Source organism: Myotis nattereri, assembly GCF_964212035.1.
Source record: "Myotis nattereri genome assembly, chromosome: X".
In the NCBI taxonomy this organism is placed as follows: domain Eukaryota; kingdom Metazoa; phylum Chordata; class Mammalia; order Chiroptera; family Vespertilionidae; genus Myotis; species Myotis nattereri.
In genome coordinates this window covers 95046823-95071350 of record NC_138078.1, presented here as the reverse complement: position 1 = coordinate 95071350, position 24528 = coordinate 95046823, and the positions used below count along the sequence as shown (strand labels likewise).

The window sequence follows — 24528 nt, the reverse complement described above, 5'->3', positions numbered from 1 at the left end:
TAGATTCAACATATGAGTGAGATCATGTGATCCATGACTTTCTCTTACTGGCTTATTTCACTTAGCATAATACTCTCCAGGTCCCTCCTGTCTCAAAGGATAAGAAATCCTTCTTTTTTACTGCTGCATAGTGTAAATGGTGTAAATGTACCACAGCCTTTTTTATTCATTCATCTAGTAATGGCCACTTGCACTGTTTCCAGATCCTAGCAATTGTAAATTGTGTTGCTATGAACATCGTGATGCATACATCCTACCTAGGTTCGTCCACATCATTGTGATGTACACTACAGTTGGAGAACCTTTGAGAGGTAGAATTCAGGTGAAATTTGAAACTGTAATCCAGCTACATTGAAAGTTTTGGGCAAGCAAATTAACACCTTATGAAATACACAAAATATTTTACCATGGCTCACATTTTATCCAAAATACTAATGTGTTTGTATTTACACACACACACATACATACACACACACACACACACTTCTAAAATATATAAAAAGAAATTAATCAAGATTGTTTGAGTAAAACAGCAGGTGGACTTTTTGTCATACACTGTCTTAGGATTCATCAAATTCTTTGTCAGGGATAACATTTATGGTATCAAGTTCAGTCTATGTGTTTGAAAATTACTTTCTAATATTCTTCACCAGGTAAAAATATCCAGAGTTTCTCTCTTCAACCTCTATGTGTAGAATTGTTAGTCTGCACTTCAATTTCACTTATGATTTAAAACATATGCATGTATGCCATTGTTTTGGAATTGCTTCATTTAACAATCTCATAATAACATCACTCATTTATAAGCAAATTCGTATGAGCTTTATTTGAGATATAGTCTAAGATTTAATTCCAAAAGTCCACCAGAACCTCATTCTGAGGTAGCCTTTCCACAAGGCAATTTTACATATGGGTTAAGTCAACATTCTAGAGTGGTTGCAGTATATCTTTTCTAGGTGTTTAGTAACAATCAATGATATTTTGAAGAGTTAAGATTATCCTATCTAATAAAAGAGAAACATGGTAATTGGTATACGACCGCGACCCTTCCCATTGGCTAATCAGCGAGATATGCAAATTAACTGCCAGCCAAGATGGCGGCCAGCAGCCAGGCAGCTTGAAACTAACATGAGACTTGCTTGCTTCAGTGACGGAGGACTCCAACGTTCCCCGCCTGACTTGCCGGCCTCTGAGCCTGCAGTTTAAGAAACATTGTAACAAATATAGAAGCTAAACAAAACCCCAGAAACCTGCTTTCAGCGAGCTGGGATCTCAGAGATGGAGTTGATACAGAGTTTCAATTATAGAACCGAAACAAACCAGATACCTGCTTTCAGGAGCAGAGGCCTAAGAGCTGGAGCCTCAGAGCTAAAACTGGCTTAGAATAAAAGAAAAAAAGAAAAAATGAGCGGTTGAGAGCTTCAGTCCCAGCCTGAAAACAGCCCTCAGCCCCTCACCCAGACTGGCCAGGCACCCCAGTGGGGACCCCCACCCTGATCCAGGACACCCTTCAGGGCAAACCAGCTGGCCCCCAACCATGCACCAGGCCTCTATGCTATATATTAAAAGGGTAATATGCCTCCCAGCACCAGGATCAGCTGAGCTGAGAGGCCTCCCGGCACCAGGATCAGTGTGACAGGAGGCAGCGCCCAAACTCCCTGATCACCCTGCGGCTCTGTGTGACAAGGGGCGGGGCCACAACCTCCCTATCCACCCTGCTCTGTTTGTGACAGGGGAAGGTGCCCCAACCCCCTGATCAGCCCTGCTCTGTGCCTGATAGGGGGGAGCTCCTCAACCCCCTGATCGCCCTGCAGCTCTGTGTGTGACAGGGTGCAGCACCCCAACCCCCTGATCGGCCCTGCTCTGTGTGTAACAGGGTGCAGTGCCCCAACCCCCTCATCCGGCCTGCTCTTTGCATGACAGGGGGGAGCTCCCCAACCCCCTGATGGGCCCTGCTCTGTGTGTGACAGGGTATGGAGCCCCAACCCCCCTGATGGGCCCTGCTCTGTGCGTGACAGGGGGTGGCACCGCAACGTCCCCATCAACCCTGCCTTGAGTGTGACAGGGGGAGGTGCCCCAAACCCCCAATTGGCCCTACCCTGAGCATGAATGAGGGTGGCATCGCAACCTCCCAATCCGCCCTGCTCTGGCTGCACCTAGGGATTGGGCCTGCCCTCTGCCACCTGGGAGCAGGCCTAAGCCAGCAGGTCGTTATCTCCCAAGGGGTCCCAGAGTGCAAGAGGGCACAGGCCCGGCTGAGCAACCCCCCACTCCCCTCCCGAGTGCACAAATTTTTGTGCACCGGGTCTCTAGTAATATATAAAAGCCTTAGCATCTGTTAAGACCAGTTGACCAAACGACCCATTGACAGGTCAGTATGATGTGCACTGACCACCAGGGGACAGACACCCAATGTAGGAGCTGCCCTCTTTTGGTCATTGTGCTCCCACAGCCCACCTCCTGTGGCTGGACAACCTCCTGTGGTCCTTTCCCCTGGCCGGCTGACCCCAATCGGCCCTGATCGGAACTGGGCAAGGTGGCCCCAATTGGCCCAGATTGCCAGCCAGGCTGAGGGACCTCACCTGTGCACAAATTCGTGCACCAGGCCTCTAGTCTGTCCTAAAGGCAGATAATAGATAAACAGCAATTGGGCCTTTGTTCCCTAGATTAAGTGTTCATATCCTGCATATAAGTTATCAGTACAACTTTTTAATAGTGAGTTTCTCAACTATTTGATTCACAGCCAATTCTAAGTTCACAGCAAGTTGGCTTTTTGTAGAAAATTCCAATTTCTCCCCATACCAAATTATATTTAATTCTCACTTGCCATAATTTTGAAGAAACAATTCCTACCTGTAACTTTCAATTCAGTTGTTCGTCTTACAAGTTTTCCTTCATATTTAAGTTCACAAGTGTAATTTCCTCCATCTTCTTCTTGAACTTCCTGGATTAGAAGAGCATTTCCTTTCTGTATTATTATGCTTCTCCACATTTTTGGCTTGCATTCCTATAGAGAAAACGTTTTCAAGTAAGAGGAAAAAAATTCACATCATTAAGTCTTAGTACTGACAAGTTTGTATTTTCACTTTTTGTACTTTTCTCTTTAGTTTTCAAAATATGTAACTAAACAGTTAAGTCAGTGACCAGAAAACATCACAATGTGTCCAATTCCCATATCACAACTATCATTCTAAGAGCCATTTTAAAGGTCTGATCCCAAGAGCAAAACATTTCATTCTGCTCAAATATGAAATAATAAAGCTCCCCAAGTGCAAAAATTGTATAGCAGAACCTCAAAAGTCACTAAATGTCATCATAATGCCTTGATTCTTTCTATTTTATAGAGATACTAGAGACCCAATGCACGAAATTCATGCACAGGCGATATCCCTCAGCCCGGTGTGCACCCTCTCCAATCTAGGACCCCTCAGGGGATCAGGCCTAAACCGACAGTCTGACATCCCTCTCACAATCTGGTACTGCTGGCTCCTAACCGCTTCCCTGCCTGCCTGCCTGATTGCCCCTAACTGCTTCTTCCTGCTAGCCTGATCAACACTTAACGACTCCCCTGCCAGCCCGATGGCCCCCAACTACCCACCCATGCTGGCCTGATGGCCCCCAGCTCCCCTCCTTCACCAGCCTGATGGCCCCCAACTGCCCTCCCCTGCCAGCCATCTTGTGGTGGCCATCTTGTGACAACGTGATGGCAGCCATCTTGTGGTGGCCATCTTGTGATGACATGAGGGCATCACACAAGGACCACCTAGGCTTTTATTAGTATAAAAGATTTGGGGCTGTTTTGAAACCCCAAATTTCAGAGAGGAAGTGAGAAGGAGTGAGAGATAGAAACATCAATGATGTGACATAATCATTGATTGGCTGGCTCCTGCACTCCCCACACTGGGGATCAACCCTACAACCTGGGCATGTGCCCTGACTGGGAATTGAACCATGACCTCTTGGTTTATAGATTGATGCTCAACCACTGAGCCATGCTGGCTGGGCAAGATTTGGTTTTAAAGTCAATTATTCTACTCTCCTGATGGGAATGTGAAGGAGTCTTGTTACTGGGATTGAACTTCCCTAAAAAGGAATGTTTAACTCTTTTCCAGGAAACGACAAGGATATAGCAATAGCTAAATATGTAAGAATATTCAATCAGGTGGCTTTGTCATTTGGGGATTTTCTCAGTCTACTTTTTAGATATTATTCCAGTTTGTTTGCCATTCATCTCAAATGTTCAACCAAAATTGTAACTAAAAACTGTAAAAATATAAATGGAGGTGTAGGAGATGGCTGTGACAGTGCTAAATAATCAAGCAACGCATTTTATCATATGCATTCTTAATCTCTCAGTTAAGGCAATAAAATTGATGGTGAGGCAAATTTTGTGAATAATAGTTGAGAGCACTTTGCACTGTCCAAACTATGGTATTAGAAATATCCTCACCTTAGCTGTTTTGGCTCAGTGGGTAGAGCGTTGGTCTGTGGACTGAAGGGTCCAGCTTCGATTCTGGTCAAAGGCACATTCCCAGGTTGCAGGCTCAATCCCCAGTAGGGGGGTCAGCCAATCAATGATTCTCTCTCATCATCTCTCTCTCTCTCTCTCTCTCTCTCTCTCTCTCTCTCTCTCTCTCTCTCTCTCTCTCTCCCCCCGCTTTCCCTTCCTCTCTAAAATCAATAAAAAATATATTAGAAAGAAATATCCTCTCTACTTTCCCTTACCCACACCCATACCCTCCTCACACATACTTTTAAAATTAATGTAAAGATAAAATCAGTACTGACACTCTATATGCAGCTCTGCATGTGTGTCTGTGTCTTTGTGTATGTGTATAAATGATTTGGGAGAGCAAATACTGAGTACCCATTTATTAATATTTTCTCTTTTTTTGTTTTTTTATTTTTACTGTAACTTTTTTTTTCTTTTATGATAGCAGAAATTTTTACAACAAAATATAAAAACCAGCACTTAAGTTCACAGGTATAATATTTAAGAGCTATGCTTGCTTTATGTCCAATACAACTACCCACACATATTGTCAGAGAGTAAATAAAAGTAATATTATCTAGGGCAATCCAGACAGAAGACTGCTTCATTCCCTAGGGTCTTTCCAAAGAACAGTTAAGGGTCTGTCTGAAATTATATTATACACACTGTCTGGAGAGGTTTATCACCAATATGAGATTTGCTTCTGAGTTAAATCTTAGATATAAGGTTTCTGGGAAAATGAAGAAGAAAGTCTGAACAGAAAGAAAAAAAAGATAGCCCAGCTGCCATTATCATCATACAATAATAATCCACAATTATTTTCGCATTGCTTCCAACTCTGGTAGCCTCAGATTTCTAAAGAATAATTTTGAAGGTCATTAAACAAAAACATTGGCCCTCTGGGCATTTTGAGAGAAAAGGAAAATGAAAACTAAGCTGCTTCATTTTCACATAGTGGTGGTGAAGGCAGACAAATGAGCCCACACACTCATTTTAATCAAATACAAATGGCATTGTTTTCTAATGTCATTTTTCAGGGAAAGTTCATATGCAATTAGCTCTAACCAGTTTTCATTTTCCCTGCACACTAATTTGTTTTTTCCTAGGAAGTAAATCTAAAGCATGTATAGAAATTAGAAAATAACTCATGATGAAGAATATCCTATAATCTTTATATGTTCTTTGGGATAGATATAGATAGTTCTAAGTACTTTCCAAGTTGCCATCTAGCCTTATATAGGATTATTTGTAGTCAATAGAGGTTTGTTTGTTTGTTTGTTTGTTTTTTAAATGTGGCATAGAAAAATGTAATCTTCAGGTCAACTCCACCCTTCTTCAGACAATGTTGTATAATTGAAAAGGCAAATTGACTTTAGAGCAAGACAAATCTAGTTCAAAATATGGGGGTCATCTAAGTTCTGTGATCTTGACCACAATTGCTTAATCTCTTTAGGGTTCTTACACTGCATGTGGAGATAATATACATTACAGTGTGAGTAGCCAGAATCTAGAGGCTTGCAACATTTATTAATTATACTTGTGGTCACCCACGACATAGAATGTATTCCATCCCTAAACTTTCACAATCCTGATTTACATCTCTTCCAAACCTCCAGCTCTGCCTTGTGAAAATAAATTAGTGCTAAAGAACTACTTAAATAAAAACAAATCTTTACTAATTGGTTAACCATTTCCTAGAAACATAATATCTTAACCCGCTGAAGATATATAACTTCTAAGAGGCCACTCTAACACTAATCATAGTAGATGGGACAAAATATAGAGGAACTATATTTTATTCAAAAAGAGCTTTATAGATTACCATCCCATCCTCCACCACCCTATCCTTCACAAAGTTAACTCATTGGCTATGCTACCCACATATGGGTGCCTATATTGAATCTCAGAAGTCTTCCAGGATTTTTATTCCATTATTTGCAACTTCTCTTCCTTAAACTGCTGGCTGCTAGACTTAATACTGTCACTGCTTTTTTCCTGCCCCCAATTGTCTCATCACCTCTAGTAGAAACAAAACATTGAAATCCATCATTGCCCCCAGACCTACCAGTATATAGTTTAATTCTGACTGCCTATTAGGCAAAAAAGTTTGAAACATATTGTTCAAGTGCCAAGGACAAATTGCCAAAGCCTCAAATATGAGCAGGTCCCTAATATTGTCTTCAGTGTATTAATTCCTCTATTATTCAATGGCCCTGAGAGCATTAAAATAAATGTCATAAACTTGAAAGTTTTGCCAAGGGCCAGTCTTGCTTTAGATGCCTAAGTTCAACAAGCACCTCCACTTCACTGCTGGCTCTCCCTTCATACAGCAGTTTGCTGTAGGACACCCACAATTAGTCAAAACAACATCAGCCCTTAAAGCCCAGATTCTTTCCCTCCCTTCCATCCTTTCTAAGTGGCAGATTTCATTTGACAGCAATTGGTGGTTTTGGAGCCCAGGATGTTTAACAAAAACATCTGTTAATGAAGCCTCTTAAAGTAACCTGTTCCCAGCCATATTTGGATCTTAGAGTTTCCCCCCTGAAATATTCATCACTGTATTCACAGTCCACTTCCAAGATATCACCATCATATCCACAGGTATTTTTCTTTTTTAAATATATCTTTATTGTTGAAAGTATTACAGATGTCCCATTTTTCCTCTATTGACCCCCCTCTACCCCATTCCTGCCACCCCTTCCAAGGCCTTCATTGCACTATGGGTTATGCATATATATAATAAAATGATAGACAAATATGTAAATTGACTGTACCTCTGTGATGCCCCACAGCCAATCAGGAGGGAATATGCACATTAGTGGGGAAAAGATGGCTGCGGCCACAGAGCCAGCCAGAGCGGTCAGGAGGCTTGGGTCACCCCTGGTGATGGAGGAAGCCAAGCTTCCCGCCTTCCTGGGCTGGCTGCTGAGGGAGGGGCCTGTGGGCAGTGGCCATGGAGCAGGCCAGAGACAACGGGAGGCTTGGGTCGCCTGGGCTAGCTTCTGAGGGAGGGGCCTGAAAACAGCCCTCAGACCCTCACCCAGGCTGGCCACACCCTCATGGGGTGAGGGTCCCCACTGGGGGGCATGGCCAGCCTGCAAACAGCCATCAAACCCTTACCCAGGCTGGCCAGGCACCCCTGCAAAGACCTCCACCCTGAAGGGAGTATGGCCAGCCTGAAAACAAGCCCTCAGCCCCTTACCCAGGCTGACCACACACCCCCAGCAGGGACCCTCACCTCATGGGGGCATGGATGGCCTGCAAACTGCCTCAGCCCCTTGCCCAGGCCGGCACTGTCCCCAGTGGGGACTCCCACCCCAATGGGGGCATGACAAGCCTGAAAACCACTGCAGGGCCCTTGCCCAGGCTGCCCCACCCCCCAAGGGAACCCTCCCACCCTGATCCAGGACACCCTTCAGGGCAAACCAGCCAGCCCCCACCTGTGCACCAGGCCTCTGTCTATACCAGGGGTGGGCAAACTTTTTGACTCGAGGGCCACAATGGGTTCTTAAACTGGACCGGAGGGCCGGAACAAAAGCATGGATGGAGAGTTTGTGTGAACTAATATAAATTCAAAGTAAACATCATTACATAAAAGGGTACGGTTTTTTTTTTCAATAGTTTTATTCATTTCAAACGGGCCGGATCTGGCCCGCGGGCCGGATCTGGCCCGCGGGCCGTAGTTTGCCCATGGCTGGTCTATACTAATAAAAGGGTAATATGCTAATTAGACTGGGAGACCTTCCAGGAGACCTTCCAGACATTCTTCTGGACAAAGCCATGGTGTCGAGGCTGAGGTAGAAGCAGTTAGGGGCCAAGAGGGGAGAGCAGTTGTGGGTGATCAGGTCAGGATGGGATGGCAGTTGTGGGTGATCAGGTTGGTGTGGGGGGGCATTGGGGGTTATCAGGCTGGTCGGACGGCAGTTGGGGGCGATAGGCCAGCGGGGGGCAATTGGGGTTGAGCAGACTACTAGGGGTACAGTTGGGGGCGAGCTGGATGGCATGGGGGCAGTTGGGGGTGATCAGGTTGGTGGGGGGTGCAGTTGGGGGCAAGCAGGCCAGCATGAAAAGTGGTTAGGGCAGACAGGTGGGCAGGTGAGTGGTTAGGAGCCAGCAGTCCCAGATTGCGAGAGGGATGTTTGACTGCTGGTTTAGGCCTGATCCCAAGGGATCCCAGATTGGAGAGGGTGCAGGCCGGGCTGAGGGACACCCCTTCCCCTGTTCATGAATTTCATGCACTGGGCCACTAGTATGTGTATGTGTATATATACATACTTTATATATATATATATATATATATATATATATATATATATATATATATATAGTTCTTTGGTTAATATCTTTCCAGCCCCCAATTCCCTTCTTCCATCTGAGATTAATCAGTCTTTTTCATGCTTCCATGTCTCTGGATCTATTTTGTTTGTCAGTTTATTTTGTTCATTAGATTCCACATACAAGGAGAGCATGTGATACTTGTCTTTCTCTGACTTGATTATTCCTTTTTTTTTTTTTGGATTTGAAAAAAAGATTTATTTGGGTCATATGGAAAAGCAAATCGATTTTTGTTGCCTTTTTGAAAAGCATGTGTTAATTGAAGTTGGTCATAAAAATATATTTATTTTTTATTTTATTTTATTTTATTTTATTTTATTTTATTTTATTGCTTAAAGTGTTACAAAGAGTATTACATATGTCTCTTCCCCCCCCCCCCCGCCCTTGACAATCCCCTGGACTCCCCTAACCCCCAGTGTCTTATGTCCATTGGTTATGCTTATATGCATGCATGCAAGTCCTTTGGTTGATCTCTTACCCACCTCACTTCTGCCCTCCCACCCTCCCCGGCCTTCCTGCTGTAGTTTGACAGTCTGTTTGAGGCTGCTCTGCCTCTGTATCTATTTTTGTTCATAAGTTTATAATGGTCTTTATTATCCAGAAATGAGTGAGATCATGTGGTATTTTTCCTTCATTGACTGGCTTATTTCACTTAGAATAATGCTCTCCAGTTCCATCCATGCTGTTGCAAATGGTAAGAGTTCCTTCTTTTTTAGAGCAGCATAGTATTCCATCGTGTAGATGTACCACTGTTTTCTAATCCATTCATCTACTGATGGGCACTTAGGCTGTTTCCAGACCTTAGCTATGGTGAATTGTGCTGCTATGAACATTGGGGTGCATATATCCTTTCTGACTGGTGTTTCTGGTTTCTTGGGATATATTCTTAGAAGTGGGATCACAGGGTCAAATGGGAGTTCCATTTGTAGTTTTTTGAGGAAACTCCATACTGTCTTCCATAGTGGCTGCACCAGTCTGCATTCCCACCAGCAGTGCACAAGTGCTCCTTTTCTCCACATCCTCTCCAGCACTTGTCGTTTGCTGATTTGTTGATGATAGCCAGTCTGACAGGTGTGAGATGGTACCTCATTGCTGTTTTGATTTGCATCTCTTGGATGATTAGTGACTTTGAGCATGTTTTCATATGTCTCTTGGCTTTCTGAATGTCCTCTTTTGAAAGGTGTCTATTTAGATCCTTTGCCCATTTTTTGATAGGATTGTTTATCTTCCTTTTGTTAAGTTGTATGATTTCCCTATAAATTTTGGAGATTAGGCCCTTATCAGATATGACATTGGCAAATATGTTTTCCCACGCAGTGGGTTATCCTGTTGTTTTGTTGATGGTTTCTTTTGCTGTGCAGAAGGTTTTTATTTTGATGTAGTCCCATTTGTTCATTTTCTCTTTAGTTTCAAGTGCCCTAGGAGCTCTATCGGTGAAGAAATTGCTTCTGCATATGTCTGAGATTTTGTTGCCTTTGGATTCTTCTAGTATTTGTATGGTTTCCCGTCGAATATTTAAGTCCTTTATCCATTTTCAGTTTATTTTTGTGTATGGTGTAAGTTAGTGGTCTAGTTTCATTTTCTTGCATGTATCTGTCCAATTTTCTCAACACCATTTATTGAAGAGACTATCTTGACTCCATTGTATGTTCTTGCCTCCTTTGTCAAATATTAATTGAGCGTATTGGTTGGGGCTGATTTCTGGGTTCTCTATTCCATTCCATTGATCTATATGTCTGTTCTTGTGCCAGTACCAGGCAGTTTTGAGAACAGTGGCTTTGTAATACAGCTTGATATCTGGTATTGAGATCCCACCTACTGTGCTCTTTCTCAGGATCGCTGCAGCTATTCCGGGTCGTTTTTTATTCCAGATGAATTTTTGGAGAGTTTGTTCTAGGTCTGTGAAATATTCCATTGGTATTTTAATGGGAAGTGCGTTGAATTTATAGATTGCTTTGGGCAGTATGGACATTTTAATGCTGTTGATTCCAACAATCCAAGAACATGTTATGTTCTTCCATCTGTTTATGTCTTCCTCTATCTCTTTTTTCAACGTCCTGTAGTTTTCTGAGTAGAGGTCTTTTACCTCTTTAGTTAAGTTTATTCCTAGATAGCTTAATTTTTTTGGTGCGATGGTAAATGGGATTGCTTTTTTAGTCTCTCTTTCTGCACATTCACTATTGGTGTATAGAAATGCCATAGATTTCTTGGCGTTAACTTTGTATCCTGCTACATTGCCGAATTCTTTTATTAATTCTAATAGTTTATTGATGGAGTCTTTAGGGTTTTTTAAGTATAATATCATGTCATCTGTAAATAAGGACAGTTTTACTTCTTTTTTCCAATTTGGATGGCTTTTTCTTCTTCTTCTTGTCTAATCGCAATGGCTAATACTTCCAGTACTATGTCGAACAGGAGTGGTGAGAGGGGGCATCCCTGTCTTGTTCCTGTTCTTAGGGGAAATGGTGTTAATTTTTGTCCATTGAGTATGATGTTGGCTGTGGGTTTGTCATATATGGTTTTTATTATGTTGAGGTATGATCCTTCAATTCCCACCTTGCTGAGAGTTTTTATCAAAAATGGGTGTTGGATTTTGTCAAATGCTTTTTCTGCATCAATTGATATGACCATGTGGTTGTTTTCTTTCAATTTGTTTATGTGATGTATCACGTTTATTGATTTGGGGATATTGTACCATTCTTGCATCCCTGAGATAAATCCTACTTGGTCGTGGTGCATGATCTTACTGATGTACTGCTGGATCCGATTTGCTAAGATTTTGTTGAGGATTTTGGCATCTATGTTCATGTGGGATATTGGCCTGTAATTCTCTTTCATTGTGTTGTCTTTACCTGGTTTTGGTATAAGGGTAATGCTGGCTTCATAGAATGAGCTTGGAAGTGTTCCTTCCTCTTGGATTTTTTGTAGTAGTCTGAGGAGGATAGGTTTTAGTTCTTCCTTGAATGTTTGGTAAAACTCCCCTGTGAAGCCGTCTGGTCCTGAGCTTTTGTTTGCTGGAAGCTTTTTGATGACTGCTTCAATTTCTTCCATAGTTATTGTCCTATTGAGATTTTTAGAATATTTCTGATTAAGTTTTGGAATGTTGTATTTTTCTTGGAATATGTCCATTTCCTCCAGGTTGTCTAGATTGTTGGAGTAGAGCTGTCCATAGTATTTTTAAACAATCATTTGTATTTCTGTGGGATCTGTTGTTATTTCGCCTCTATCATTTCTGATGTTGTTGATTTGGGTCCTTTCTCTTTGCTTCTTTGTGAGCCTGGCTAGAGGTTTGTCAATCTCGTTTATCCTTTCAAAGAACCAGCTCTTTGTTTCATTAATTTTCTGTATTGTTTTTTTGGTTTCTATGTCATTTATTTCTGCTCTAATCTTTATTATCTCCTGCCTTCTGCTCACTCTGGGGTTTTCTTGTTGCTCTCTTTCTAATTCTTTGAGCTGTAGATTTAGATGATTTACTACCATTTTTTCTTGTTTGTTGAGATAGGCTTGTAGAGCTATAAACTTCCCTCTCAGGACTGCTTTCATTGCTTCCCAAAGGTTTTGGATTGCTGTGTTTTCATTGTAATTACTTTCCAGGATGTTTTTAATTTCTTCTTTGATCTAATTGGTAACCCAATCAATATTTAATAACGTGCTATTCAGCTTCCAAGTGTTTGACTATTTTGAGTTGTTTTTATTGTAGTTTATTTCTAATATTATGGCCTTGTGGTCTGAGAAGATGCTTGGTATGATTTCAATCTTCTTGAATTTGAGGAGACTTTGTTTGTGACCCAATATGTGATCTATTTTTGAAGATGTCCCATGAGCACTTGAGAAGAACGTATATTTTGTGGCTTTGGGGTGAAGTGTTCTGAAGATGTCAATTAAGTCCATCTGATCTAGTGAGTCATTTAGGATTGCTGTTTCTTTGCTGAGTTTTTGTCTAGTGGATTTATCCAGTGATGTCAGTGGTGTATTAAAGTCCCCTACTATGATTGTATTGTTGTCGATCTCTCGCCTGATATCTTCCAGGAGTTTTCTTATATATGTGGGTGCTCCTGCATTGGGTGCATATATGTTTATCAGGGTTATATCCTCTTGTTGTATTGATCCCTTTAGTATTATGAAGTGGCCTTCCTTATCTCTTGTTATGGCCTTCACCTTGAGGTCTATTTTGTCTGATATAAGTATTGCTACCCCTGCTTTTTTTTCATTTCCACTTGCCTGAAAGATATTTTTTCCATCCCTTCACTTTTAGTCTGTGTGAGTCCCTTCTAATGAGGTGGGTCTCTTGTAGACAGCAAATATATGGGTCATGTTTTTTTATCCATTCAGCCACTCAATGTCTTTTGATTGGATCATTTAGTCCATTTACGTTTAAAGTTAGTATTGAAAGGTACTTGTTTGTAGCCATTTCATTTTTTTTGTGTGTGGCTGTTTTCTTTCTGGGCTTTTTAGTTCTTCTTTTTATACCAGTCCCTTTAGCATTTCTTGCATTGCTGGCTTGGTGGTGATAAACTCCCTTAGCCTTTTTTTGTCTGTGAAGCTTCTTATTTCCCCTTCAATTTTGAATGATGGCCTAGCTGGATAGAGTATTCTTGGATTCAGTCCTTTGCTTTGCATCACTTTGTAAATTTCTGTCCATTCTTTTCTGGCCTGATGTGTTTCTGTTGAGAAATCATTTGATAATCTGATGGGGGATCCTTTGTAGGTAACTCTCTGTTTCTCTCTTGCAGCCTTTAAGATTCTGTCTTTGTCTTGTACATTTGCCATCGTTATTATGACGTGTCTTGGTGTGGGTGTTTTGGGGTTCATCTTGCCTGGGACTCTCTGTACTTGTGTACCTTTTTTCTTCCCCATATCTGGGAAGTTTTCTGACATTATTTCTTCAAATAGATTTTCTAATCCTTGCTGCTCTTCTTGTCCTTCTTGCAGCCCTATTATGCGTATGTTACTTCGTTTCATGTTGTCCCGAAGCTCCCTTAGGCTCTCCTCCTGCTTTTTAATTTTTTCCTCCAGTTGCTGTTCAGATTGAGCTTGTTTCTCTGCCTTATCTTCTAATTCACTAATTCGGTCCTCTGCTTCTTCTAGTCTGCTGTTGAAACTTTCCATGGTGTTTTTGATTGTAGCTATATCACTTTTCATTTCTTACTGATTCTTGCATAGGTTGTTGATTTTCTAATCCATCCGGTGAATGAACTGTATAACCATTATTCTGAATTCTTTTTCTGTCATGTTGCATGCTTCAACTTCATTAATTTCCTTTCTTGGTGACTCCTCATTGTCTTTCCTCTGGGTGTTGTTTCATCTCTTCATTCTGATTATCTCCCGATGGTTCAAATGTCAAGTTGCGTGGGCCTGGGCCGTGTGCAGTGGGAGCCTCCCGCCACCCTAGTGTCACTGAAGAGCTCTGACACTAAGATGTGTGGTTGTTGTGGGTTGGTGGGAACCAGGCTTGCTCAGAGTCAGTGTTGTCGGCGCTCAATGTGTCCTCGTACGCGCCCTTAGAATCAGGGACCCTGCCTGCACCATGCTGAAACAGAGACCCCCCTGAAGCGTGTTGAAAACCAGAGCCCCCTAGCGTGCGCCAGGAGTCAGAGTTCCCCAAGAATCCAGTATCTGAGTCTCTGTTGCTTCATGTGACCTTGCCTTGAGAATCAGGGTCCCTGTGTGCCCTTGCATCAGGAATTGGAGTCACTGGCTCTTAGTATGAATGCACAGGGAATCAGGATCTCAGGTGCAGGTGATAAGAAACACAGTCAAGTCACTGGTGCTTGGTACTGTCTCCTTCCCAGAGAATCGGTGTCCCTGGGCCTGTGATAAGCGGGACAAATTCCCGGTGTTTGTTGCATTTGCTCCCAGCCCAGGGCTCAGAAGCCGGCAGTGTGCATAGGCTCAGTTCCTGGGGTTCGCGAGATTGCTCCCAGCCCAGGGCTCCTGAACCTGGCCCTATGTGGGATCAGTTCCAAGGTGCTTGCACACTTCCAGGCTAAAGTTCCTGGAGTGCTGAGGCCAGGGCAAGGGGTGGGTCTATCAGTTAGTTACTCTGGTGCTGCCCACAAGCCTGCAGGAAGGGGGGATGGGCTCTGTTACTCAGGGATCTGCCGCGGGGATTTCTGAACTTTTGGTGTCTGCAGGTCTGTAGCTGTGGTCACAGGTCTCTGTCCCCAGTGGCTGCAGGGTCCTGGTATTCGTCTGAGATCAGACTGGGTGGTGCTGAGGCCAGGATCCTAGTCTCAAGCAGCTCTGTTTCCCAAGATGGCGTGGATGCTGTGCCTGTGCTGGCTGCCCAGGAGTGTCCGTGCAGGGAGTGGGACTCTGCCGCCTAAGACTGCCTGGTTTAGCAGCCCCTTAGAAGACCTGCAGAATCTAACTGTCCCTAGCTCATACACACACACCACACAGGTCCACACACTTCTCTATCACTTCCTTGAGCTCTCACACTCTCTCCCTCCCTACCTTCCTGCTGGTCGCCATTTTCTCCCTCTTGACTTGATTATTTCTTAGCATAATAGTCTTAGCATAATAGTCTCCAGGTCCCTCCACGTTGTCTCAAAGGGTAAGCGATCCTTTTTTAACACCTTCATAGTTTTCCATCATGTAAATGTACCACAGTTTTTTGTTTGTTTGTTTTATAATCCACTCATCTGCTGATGGGCACTTGGGCTATTTCGCAGGTGTTTTACAATCAGTTTTGTTGGTCATGGGTACTTCAGTGCTATTCAGGTCATATGACTTACTTCTCATGGCAAGAACACCAGGAAGATCATTTAAATATTTATTCTGATACTGAAGTTCTGACATGAAGCAGCTGTGCAAACATAAGCAAATGATATAATGTCCAGTCTACAAAGCACCTTGTTTCAAATGCCTAAAACCCCTCAGACCCAAATTTTCTCCTGTCCCCTGAAGACTGAAATACTACAGAGAGCATCTAGGTATCTGCCTAATCATCTGTAGGGATCCTGAATTTTCCTCAACTTAAAGATGAAAGAGATACAGCACAATTGTGAATTGGATATCAACTTTGCCCTACTCAAAATGTGGGGGTTAGCACACTCTAGAAAGCCCTTCCCCTCCCCAGTTCTATCTCTCCAACTTTCTATCTTCACAGTATTAATTTTGGTGTTGGTACCCCACAGTAGTTAAAAGTATAAATGTAACAACCTCACACAAAAGGCTTACTTACCTCAGTTCATTTAACCCAGGATATCATGCATGGCTTTTAACAAAAATTTACGACATACAAAAAGACAAAAAATACCACCTGAAGAGAGAGAAAAAGCATCAGAACCACACTTAGATGTGGAAAAAATTTTGAAATTACCAGTCTGGGCATTTAAAATTAATATCATTGATATGTTAATGATACTGAAATAATGGATGATATGTAAGAACATAATAGACATGGGAACTTAGAATGAAAAGGGAAATTTTAGAAGTCAAAACACTATAACATAAATAAAGAATGCATTTAAAAGGCACATTAATATACTGCATGTGGTTGAAGAATCACTGAGTTTGAAAGGATGAAAATAGAAACCTCTTAAACTGAAAATCAAAGAGAAAAAAGAATGGGAAAAACAGAATATCAAAAACTGTGAAAGAAGTACAAAAGAGGTAACATAAGTGCAAGAGGAATACCAGAAGAAAAAAGGGAGAATGGATCAGAAGAAATATTTGAAGTAGTTCTCATGCGGAACATCCAGGATTACAGCAGACTGGGCATGAACAGAGAAGTCTGGTGTTCAGATAGATTTCTACATGCATCCAAGCTGTTTTGAACAATATATAAAAGGCAGACAGGCAGGACATACTGAACAGAGGGAAGCACCCAGATGTGAAAAAGCATGGAATAGACAAAAAAAATTAGTAAACATTTTTACTTTTTTGAGAGTAGCACTGAGTAGGCTCATATTAGATACTAAAATCCCTAAATTCCAATCGAAGATATTTGCACATTATCAGGGATCAAAGGTCAGCTTGTCCCATGTAAAGCTGATCTTTCATAAATTTTAAGAATTAAATTAGATTGGAAATTAACGTGCTTGGCACAGGGTAAGGCCAAGTAAATGATAAAAAGAAGCTATACACTCAATGGTTTTATGGAAGTAATGAAATATTTAAAATAGAAGCATCCTATGATCAGATGTGCCTTTCTGAAAGATCATTTGAGTGGATAAGAAGAAGGCAGTTAGATTATAGAAAGAGACATTGCTCAAGATTCTATTTGCATTTTTTTAAGTTTAAATTTTGTATTGTTTCAATAATTACATAAGTCTCCTTTTTCCCCGATTGGCCTCTCCCTGGCCACCCCGCACCCCAGGATATGCCCTCACCCCTCTCGATCTTTGTCCATTGATTATGCTCATATGCATGCATACAAGTCCTTTGGTTGATCTCTTACCCCTCACTCCCCACATCCCCTCATAGGTTGGGCAGTCTGTTTGATGCTTCTATGCCTCTGGTTCTTTTTTTGTTCATCAGTTTATGTTGTTCATTATATTCACAAATAAGTGAGATCATGTGACATTTATCTTTCTCTGACTGGCTTATTTTTTTAGCTTAATGCTCTCCAATTCCATCCATGTTGTTGCAAATGGTAAGAATTCCTTCTTTTTTACAGTAGCATAGTATTCTATTGTGTAGATGTATCACGGTTTTCTAATCCACTCATCTGCTGATGGGCACTTAGGCTGTTTCCAAATATTAACTATTATAAATTGTGCTATGAACATAGGGTTGAATATATCCTTTCTGATTTCTTGGATATATTCCTAGAAGTGGGATTAATGGGACAAATGGAAGTTCCATTTTTAACATTTTGAGGAAACACCATACTGTTTTCCACAATGGCTGTACCAGTCTGCATTCCAACCAGTGGTGCAAGAGGGTACCTTTTTCTCCGCATCCTATTGAGAAATTTTTGTTTGTTGATTTGTTGATGATAGCCATTCTGACAGGTGTGAGATGGTACCTCATTGTTGTTTTGATTTGCATCTCTCAGATTATTAGTGACTTTGAGCATGTTTTCATATGCCTCATTTCCTTCTGTATGTCTTCTCTTCAAAAGTGTCTATTGCCAGAACCGGTTTGGCTCAGTGGATAGAGCGTCGGCTTGCGGACTGAAAGGTCCCAGGTTCGATTCCGGTCAAGGGCATGTACCTGGGTTGCGGGCACATCCCCCAGTGGGAGATGTGCAGGAGGCAGCTGATCGATGTTCCTCTCTCATCAATGTTTCTAACTCTCTATCTCTCTCCCTTCCTCTCTGTGAAAAATCAATAAAATATATTTTTTAAAAAAGTGTCTATTAATGTACTTTGCCCATTTTTTTTTATTGGATTGTTTATCTTCTTTTTGTTAAGTTGTATGAGTTCCATATAAATTTTGGAGATGAAACCCTCATTGGAGATAACATTGGCAAATATCTGACCATTTTATTTTCCCAACAGCATTTATTGAAGAGACTGTCTTCACTCCATTGTATGTTCTTGCCTCCTTTGTCAAATATTAATTGAGCATAATGGCTTGGGTCGATCTCTGTGTTTTCTGTTCTGTTCCATTGGTCTATATGTCTGTTCTTGTGCCAGGACCAGACAGTTTTGAGAACAGTGGCTTTTAGTATAGCTCAATATCTGGTATTGTGACCCCTCCATCTTTGTTCTTCTTTATCAAGACTGCTGAAGCTTTTCAGGGTCTTTTTATAACCCAGATGAATTTTTGGAGAGTTTGTTCTAGGACTTTGAAGTATGCCATTGGTATTTTAATGGGGATTGCATTGAATCTATAGATTGTTTTGGTTAGTATAAATATTTAAATGATGTTGATTCTTCCAATCCATGAAAAAGATATATTCTTCCATTTGTTTGTATCTTCCTCTATCTTTTTTTTTCAGGGTCCTGTAATTTTCCGAGCTTAGGTCCTTTACCTCCTTGGTTAAATTTATTCCTAGGTGTCTTAATTTTTCTTTGATGCAGGGGTAAATGGGATTTTTAAATTTTCTCTTTCTGTGAGTTCATTATTTGTGCATAAAAAAATTCATAGATTTCTGGGTGCTAATGTTGCATCCTGTGACATTGCCAAATTCATTTATTAGTTATAGTAGTTTTCTGATGGAGTCTTTAGAGTTCTCTAAGTGCAATATCATGTCATCTACAAATAATGACAATTTTACTTCTTCTTTTCCAATTTGGATGCCTTTTATTTCTTCTTCTTGTGTGATTGTTATGCCTAGCACTTCCAGTACTATGTTCAACAGGAGTGGTGAGAGTGGGCATCCCTGTCTTGTTCCTGTTCTTAGGGGAAATGGTTTTAGTTTTTATCCATTGAGTATGTCAGATATAAGTATGATGTCCTGTAAGTTTGTCATATAAGGCTTTTATTATGTTGAGGTATGATCCCTCTATTCCCACTTTGCTGAGAGTTTTTATCAGGAAAGGGTGTTGGATTTGTCAAATGTCTTTTCTGCATCAATTGATATGACTATATGAATTTGTCTCTCAATTTATGTGATGTATCACATATTGATTTGTGGATATTGTACCAGTCTTGCACCCCTACAATAAATCCCAATTGTTCATGGTGTATGATCTTTCTAATGTAATGCTGGATCCAATTTGCTAGAATTTTGTTGAGGATTTTAGCATCTAAGTTCATGAGGGATATTGGCCTGTAATTCTCTCCCTTTGTGTTGTCATTATATGGTTTTGGGTTTATGGTAATGATTGCTTCATAGAAAGAGCTTGGAAGTGTGCTTTCCTCTTGGATTTCTTTTGAATAGTCCAAAAACAGGTGTTAGTTCTTCTTTGAATGTTTGGTAAACTCTGCTGTGAAGCCTTCTGGCCCCGGGCTTCTGTTTGCTGGAAGCTTTCTGATGACAGCTTCAATTTCCTCCTTAGTTATTGGTCTGTTGTGATTTATAATTCTTCTTGATTGAGTTTTGGAAGGTTGTGTATTTCTAGAAATTAGTCCATTTCCTTTAGGTTATTTAGTTTGTTGGAGTAGAGTTGTTCATAGTTTTTTTTTTTTTCCATTCTTTTGTATTTCTGTGGGGTTTGTTGTTATTTCGCCTCTTCCATTTCTGATTTTGTTTATTTGGGTCTTCTCCCTGCTTCTTGGTGAGCCTGGATAGAGGTTCATCAGTCATGTTTATACTTTCAAAGAAACAGCTCTTGGTTTCATTTATCTTTTGTAGTGCTTTTTTTTGGTGTCTATTTCATTTATATCTGCTCTGATCTTTATTATCTCCTTCCTTCTCCTCACACTGGGCTTTTCTTGTTGCTCTATTCATAATTCTTTAAGTTGTAGAGTTAGATAATTTATTACCTTTTTTTTTGAGGTAGACCTGTATAATTATAAACTTCCCTGTCAGGAATCCTTTCACTGTGTCCCATAGATTTTGGATTATGTGTTCATTGTCATTCATTTCCAGGTGTTTTTAATTTCTTCTTTGATCTCTTTGGTAACCCAATCATTGTTTAATAGCATGCTATTCAGATTCCAAGTGTTTGAATTTTTTTTGTTTTTATTGTAGTTTATTTCTAATATTATGCCATTGTAATCTGAGAAGATGGTTGATTTCAATCTTCTTGAATTTGGAGAGACTTTGCCTGTGTCCCAATATGTGGTCTATCTTTGAAAATGTCCCATGTGCACTTGAGAAGAATGTATATTCTGTAGCTTTGGGGTGAAATGTTCTGAAGATATCAATGAGGTCTATCTGATATAGGAAGTCATTTAGAATCGCTGTTTTTTGTTTTGTTTTTTTGCTGATTTTTTTGTATAGAGGATTTATCCAGTGATGTCAGTGCAGTATTAAATTCCCCTACTATGATCATATTTCTGTCAATCTCTCCCTTGATATCTTCTAGAAGTTTTTTATGTATTTGGGTGCTCCAGCATTAGGTGCATATAGGTTTACCAGAGTGATATCCCCTTGTTGCATTGATCCCTTTAGTCTTATGAAGTGGCCTTCCTTATATTTGTTATAGTCTTCACTCTGAGGTCTATTTCGTCAGATATAAGTATTGCTACCCCAGCTTTTTTTTTCATTTACATTTGCCTGAAAGATTTTTTCCATCTTTTCATTTTCAGTCTGTGTGAGTCTCTTATTCTGAGGTGGGTCTCTTGTAGACAGCATATATATGGGTCATGCATTCTTATCCATTCAGCCTTGTGATGTCTTTTGATTGGAGCATTTAGGCCATTTACATTTAAAGTTATTATTGATAGGTGCTTGCTTGTAGCCATTTTTATTTTTTGTGCCTGTGTTCCTTCTTCCCTTTTATTTTTTCTTCTTTTCACAACAGTCCCTTTAGCATTTCTTGCATTGCTGGCTTGATAATGATAAACTCCATTAGCCTTTTTTGTTTTAAAATAGGTTTTATAACCCTTGCTCCTCTTCTGGTCATTCTTACACCCCTATTATATGTATGTTGCTTTGTTTCATGTTGTCCCAAACCTTCCTCAGGCTCTCCTCCTTTCTTTAGATTTTTTTCTCAATTGCAGTTCAGATTGGGTGTGTTTTGTTTCCCTGTCTTTTAATTCACTAATTTTCCCTCCACTTCTCCTAGTCTAGTGTTGAAATCTTCCATATTTTTTTTATTGTAGCTATATCACCCTTTATTTCCTCCTGATTTTTACATAGGTTTTTGATTTTCTCATCCATACTGATGATGAACTTTATGATCCTTATTCTGAATCCTTTTTCTTACATATTGCATGCCTCTATTTCATTTAGTTCCTTTTCTGGTGATCTTTTCTTTCCTTTGGGGGTTTTTCTTCTGTCTCCCCATTTTGCTCTCACCAAAGGATCTAGATGTCAAGTTGCATGGGGCGTGTGGCTGTAGCAGTGGGCTTGGTGGAAGGTTGTGCAGTCGCGGGTGGTGGCTGCTCCTCAGGGGGTCACAGGTGGCATCTCCTTCAGGGGTGGTTGCAGGTGGTGGCTGTTCCTCAGGGAATCGTTGGGTGGCTGCTCCTGGTGGTGTTATGGGCAGTGGCTACTCCTCTGGTAGTCACGGGTGGCGGCTGCTTCCATGGGTGCTGGAGCAGTCATCGTGCCTGGGGTTGCTATTTAAGGCTGTTCATTCATGGTCACAGAGCTGCATAAGGATGGGAGTCTATTTGCTTTCATCTATTTTTATCCCTTGAATGTTATTAAGGATATACAGGAAGTCCCTTCTAAGCCTGGATTCTTCTAAGAATTTAGGAAAGATCAACATCAAACCCCTGTTAATCTTAAGAAAAGCATGCACATGGAAAGAAGATTTGCTATTCCCATGCTCTGCTTTATATTACCAAAATAACCGTTGATAAAGGGCTTGTCCTTAACCTTGATCACTTGCTTAAGGTAATGTCTGCCAAGTTTTTCCTTTATAAAATTACTATTTTTCCCTTTCCAAACTTCATTCTTTGGAAGTTAGACATTAAATTTATCCCACACTCAAGGTAGCCTGACCTCCTCAAAAAATTAAAAATGGAACTCCCATTTGATCCTGTGATCCCACTTTTAAGAATACATCCCAAGAAATGAGACACACCAATCTTAAAGGATATATGCACCCCTATGTTCATAGCAGCACAATTTACCATAGCTAAGATCTGGAAACAGCCTAAGTGCCCATCAGCAGATGAATGGATAGAGAACTGTGGTACATCTACACAATGGAACACTATGCTGCTGTAAAAAAGAAGGCGTTCTTACCATTTGCAAGAGCATGGATGGAACTGGAGAGCATTTTGCTAAGTGAAATAAGCCAGTCAATGAAAGGAAAATACCACATGATCTCACTCATTTATGGATAATTAAGACCATTATAAACTGATGAACAAAAATAGATACAGAGGCAGAGCAGCCTCAAACAGACTGTCAAACTACAGTGGGAAGGCTGGTCAGGTAAGAGACCAACCAAAGGACATGTATGCATGCATATAAGCATCACCAATGGGCACAAGACACTGGGGGATAGAGGAGGCCAGGGGAATGTCAAGGGGAGGAAAAAAGGAGACATGTGTAATAGTCTTTGTAATACTTTAAGCAATAAAACAAAATTATATATATATATATATATATATATATATATATATATATATATATATATATTTGTATTGATTTCAGAGGGGAAGAGAAAGGGAGAGAGAGATAGAAACATTAATGATGATAGAAAAATCATTGATCAGCTGCCTCCTGCATGCCCCCTACTTGGGTTTAAGAGCATAACCTGGGCATGTGCCTTGATAAGGAATCAAGCCATAATCTTTTGGTTCATAGGTAAATACTCGGCCAGTGAGAAATTTGGCCTGGCAATATTTTCTTTTTTTATCTTCTCAGACCACAATGGCATAACATCAGAAATAAACCACAATAAAAACAATAAAAAAATTCAAACACTTGGAAACTGAATAGCATGCCATCAAACAATGACTGGGTTATAAAGAAATCAAAGAAGAAATCAAAAACATCCTGGAAATGAATGACAATGAAAACACAACAATCCAAAATCCATGGGACACAGTGAAAGCAGTCCTGAGAGGGAAGTTTTTTTTTTAATTGTTTTATTGCTTAAAGTATTAATTACATATGTCTCCTTTTTCCCCTGCCCTTGACAATCCCCTGGACTCCCCTAACCCCCAGTGTCTTATGTCCATTGGTTATGCTTATATGCATGCATACAAGTCCTTCGGTTGATCTCTTACCCTCCCCTCCTGCCCCCCAACCCTCCCCGGGCTTCCTGCTGTAGTTTGACAGTCTGTTTGAGGCTGCTCTGCCTCTGTATCTATTTTTGTTCATCAGTTTAAATGGTCTTTATTATCCATATAAATGAGTGAGATCATGTGTTTTTTTTCCTACATTGACTGGCTTATTTCACTTAGCATAATCCTCTCCAATCAATACATTCTGTTGCAAATGGCAAGAATTCATTCTTTTTTACAGCAGCATAGTATTCCATCATGTAGATGTACCACAGTTTTCTAATTCATTCATCTACTGATGGGCACTTAGGCTGTTTCCAGATCTTAGATATGGTGAATTGTGCTGCTATGAACATAGGGGAACATATATCCTTTCTGATTGGTGTTTCTGGTTTCTTGGGATATATACCTAGAAGTGGGATCATGGGGTCAAATGGGAGTTCCATTTGTAGTTTTTTGAGGAAACTCCATACTGTCTTCCATAGTGGCTGCATCAGTCTGCATTCCCACCAGCAATGCACGAGTGTTCCTTTTTCTCAACATCCGCTCCAGCACTTGTCGTTTGTTGATTTGTAGATGATAGCCTTTCTGACAAGGGTGGGATGGTACCTCATTGCTGTTTTGATTTGCATTTCTCGGATGATTAGTGACTTTGAGCATGTTTTCATATGTCTCTTGCTTTATGGATGTCCTCTTTTAAAAAGTGTCTATTTAGGTCCTTTGCCCATTTTTTTATAGGATTCTTTATCTTCCTTTTCTTAAGTTGTATGAGTTCCCTATACATTTTGGAGATTAAACCCTTATCGGTGATAACATTGGCAAATATGTTCTCCCATATAGTGGGCTTTCTTGTTGTTTTGTTGATGGTTTCTTTTGCTGTGCAGAAGCTTTTTTATTTTGATGTAGTCCCATTTGTTTATTTTCTCTTTAGTTTCCAATGCCTTAGGAGCTGTATCAGTGAAGAAATTGCTTCAGCATATGTCTGAGATTTTGTTGCCTTTGGATACTTCTAG

The 24528-nt window shown here is 40.6% G+C and overlaps 1 protein-coding gene across 1 annotated transcript in view; it reads right to left on the bottom strand.

Moving 5' to 3' along the window:
• The window catches only part of IL1RAPL2 (interleukin 1 receptor accessory protein like 2), a gene marked incomplete at its 3' end in the record, with an annotated part of 1466967 nt that overhangs the window by 644403 nt on the left and 798036 nt on the right, over window positions 1-24528 (bottom strand). The window contains exon 5 of the mRNA XM_081115342.1: window positions 2854-3007. Coding sequence (XP_080971468.1) covers window positions 2854-3007 — 154 coding nt within the window. The remainder of the gene's footprint in view (window positions 1-2853; window positions 3008-24528) is intronic.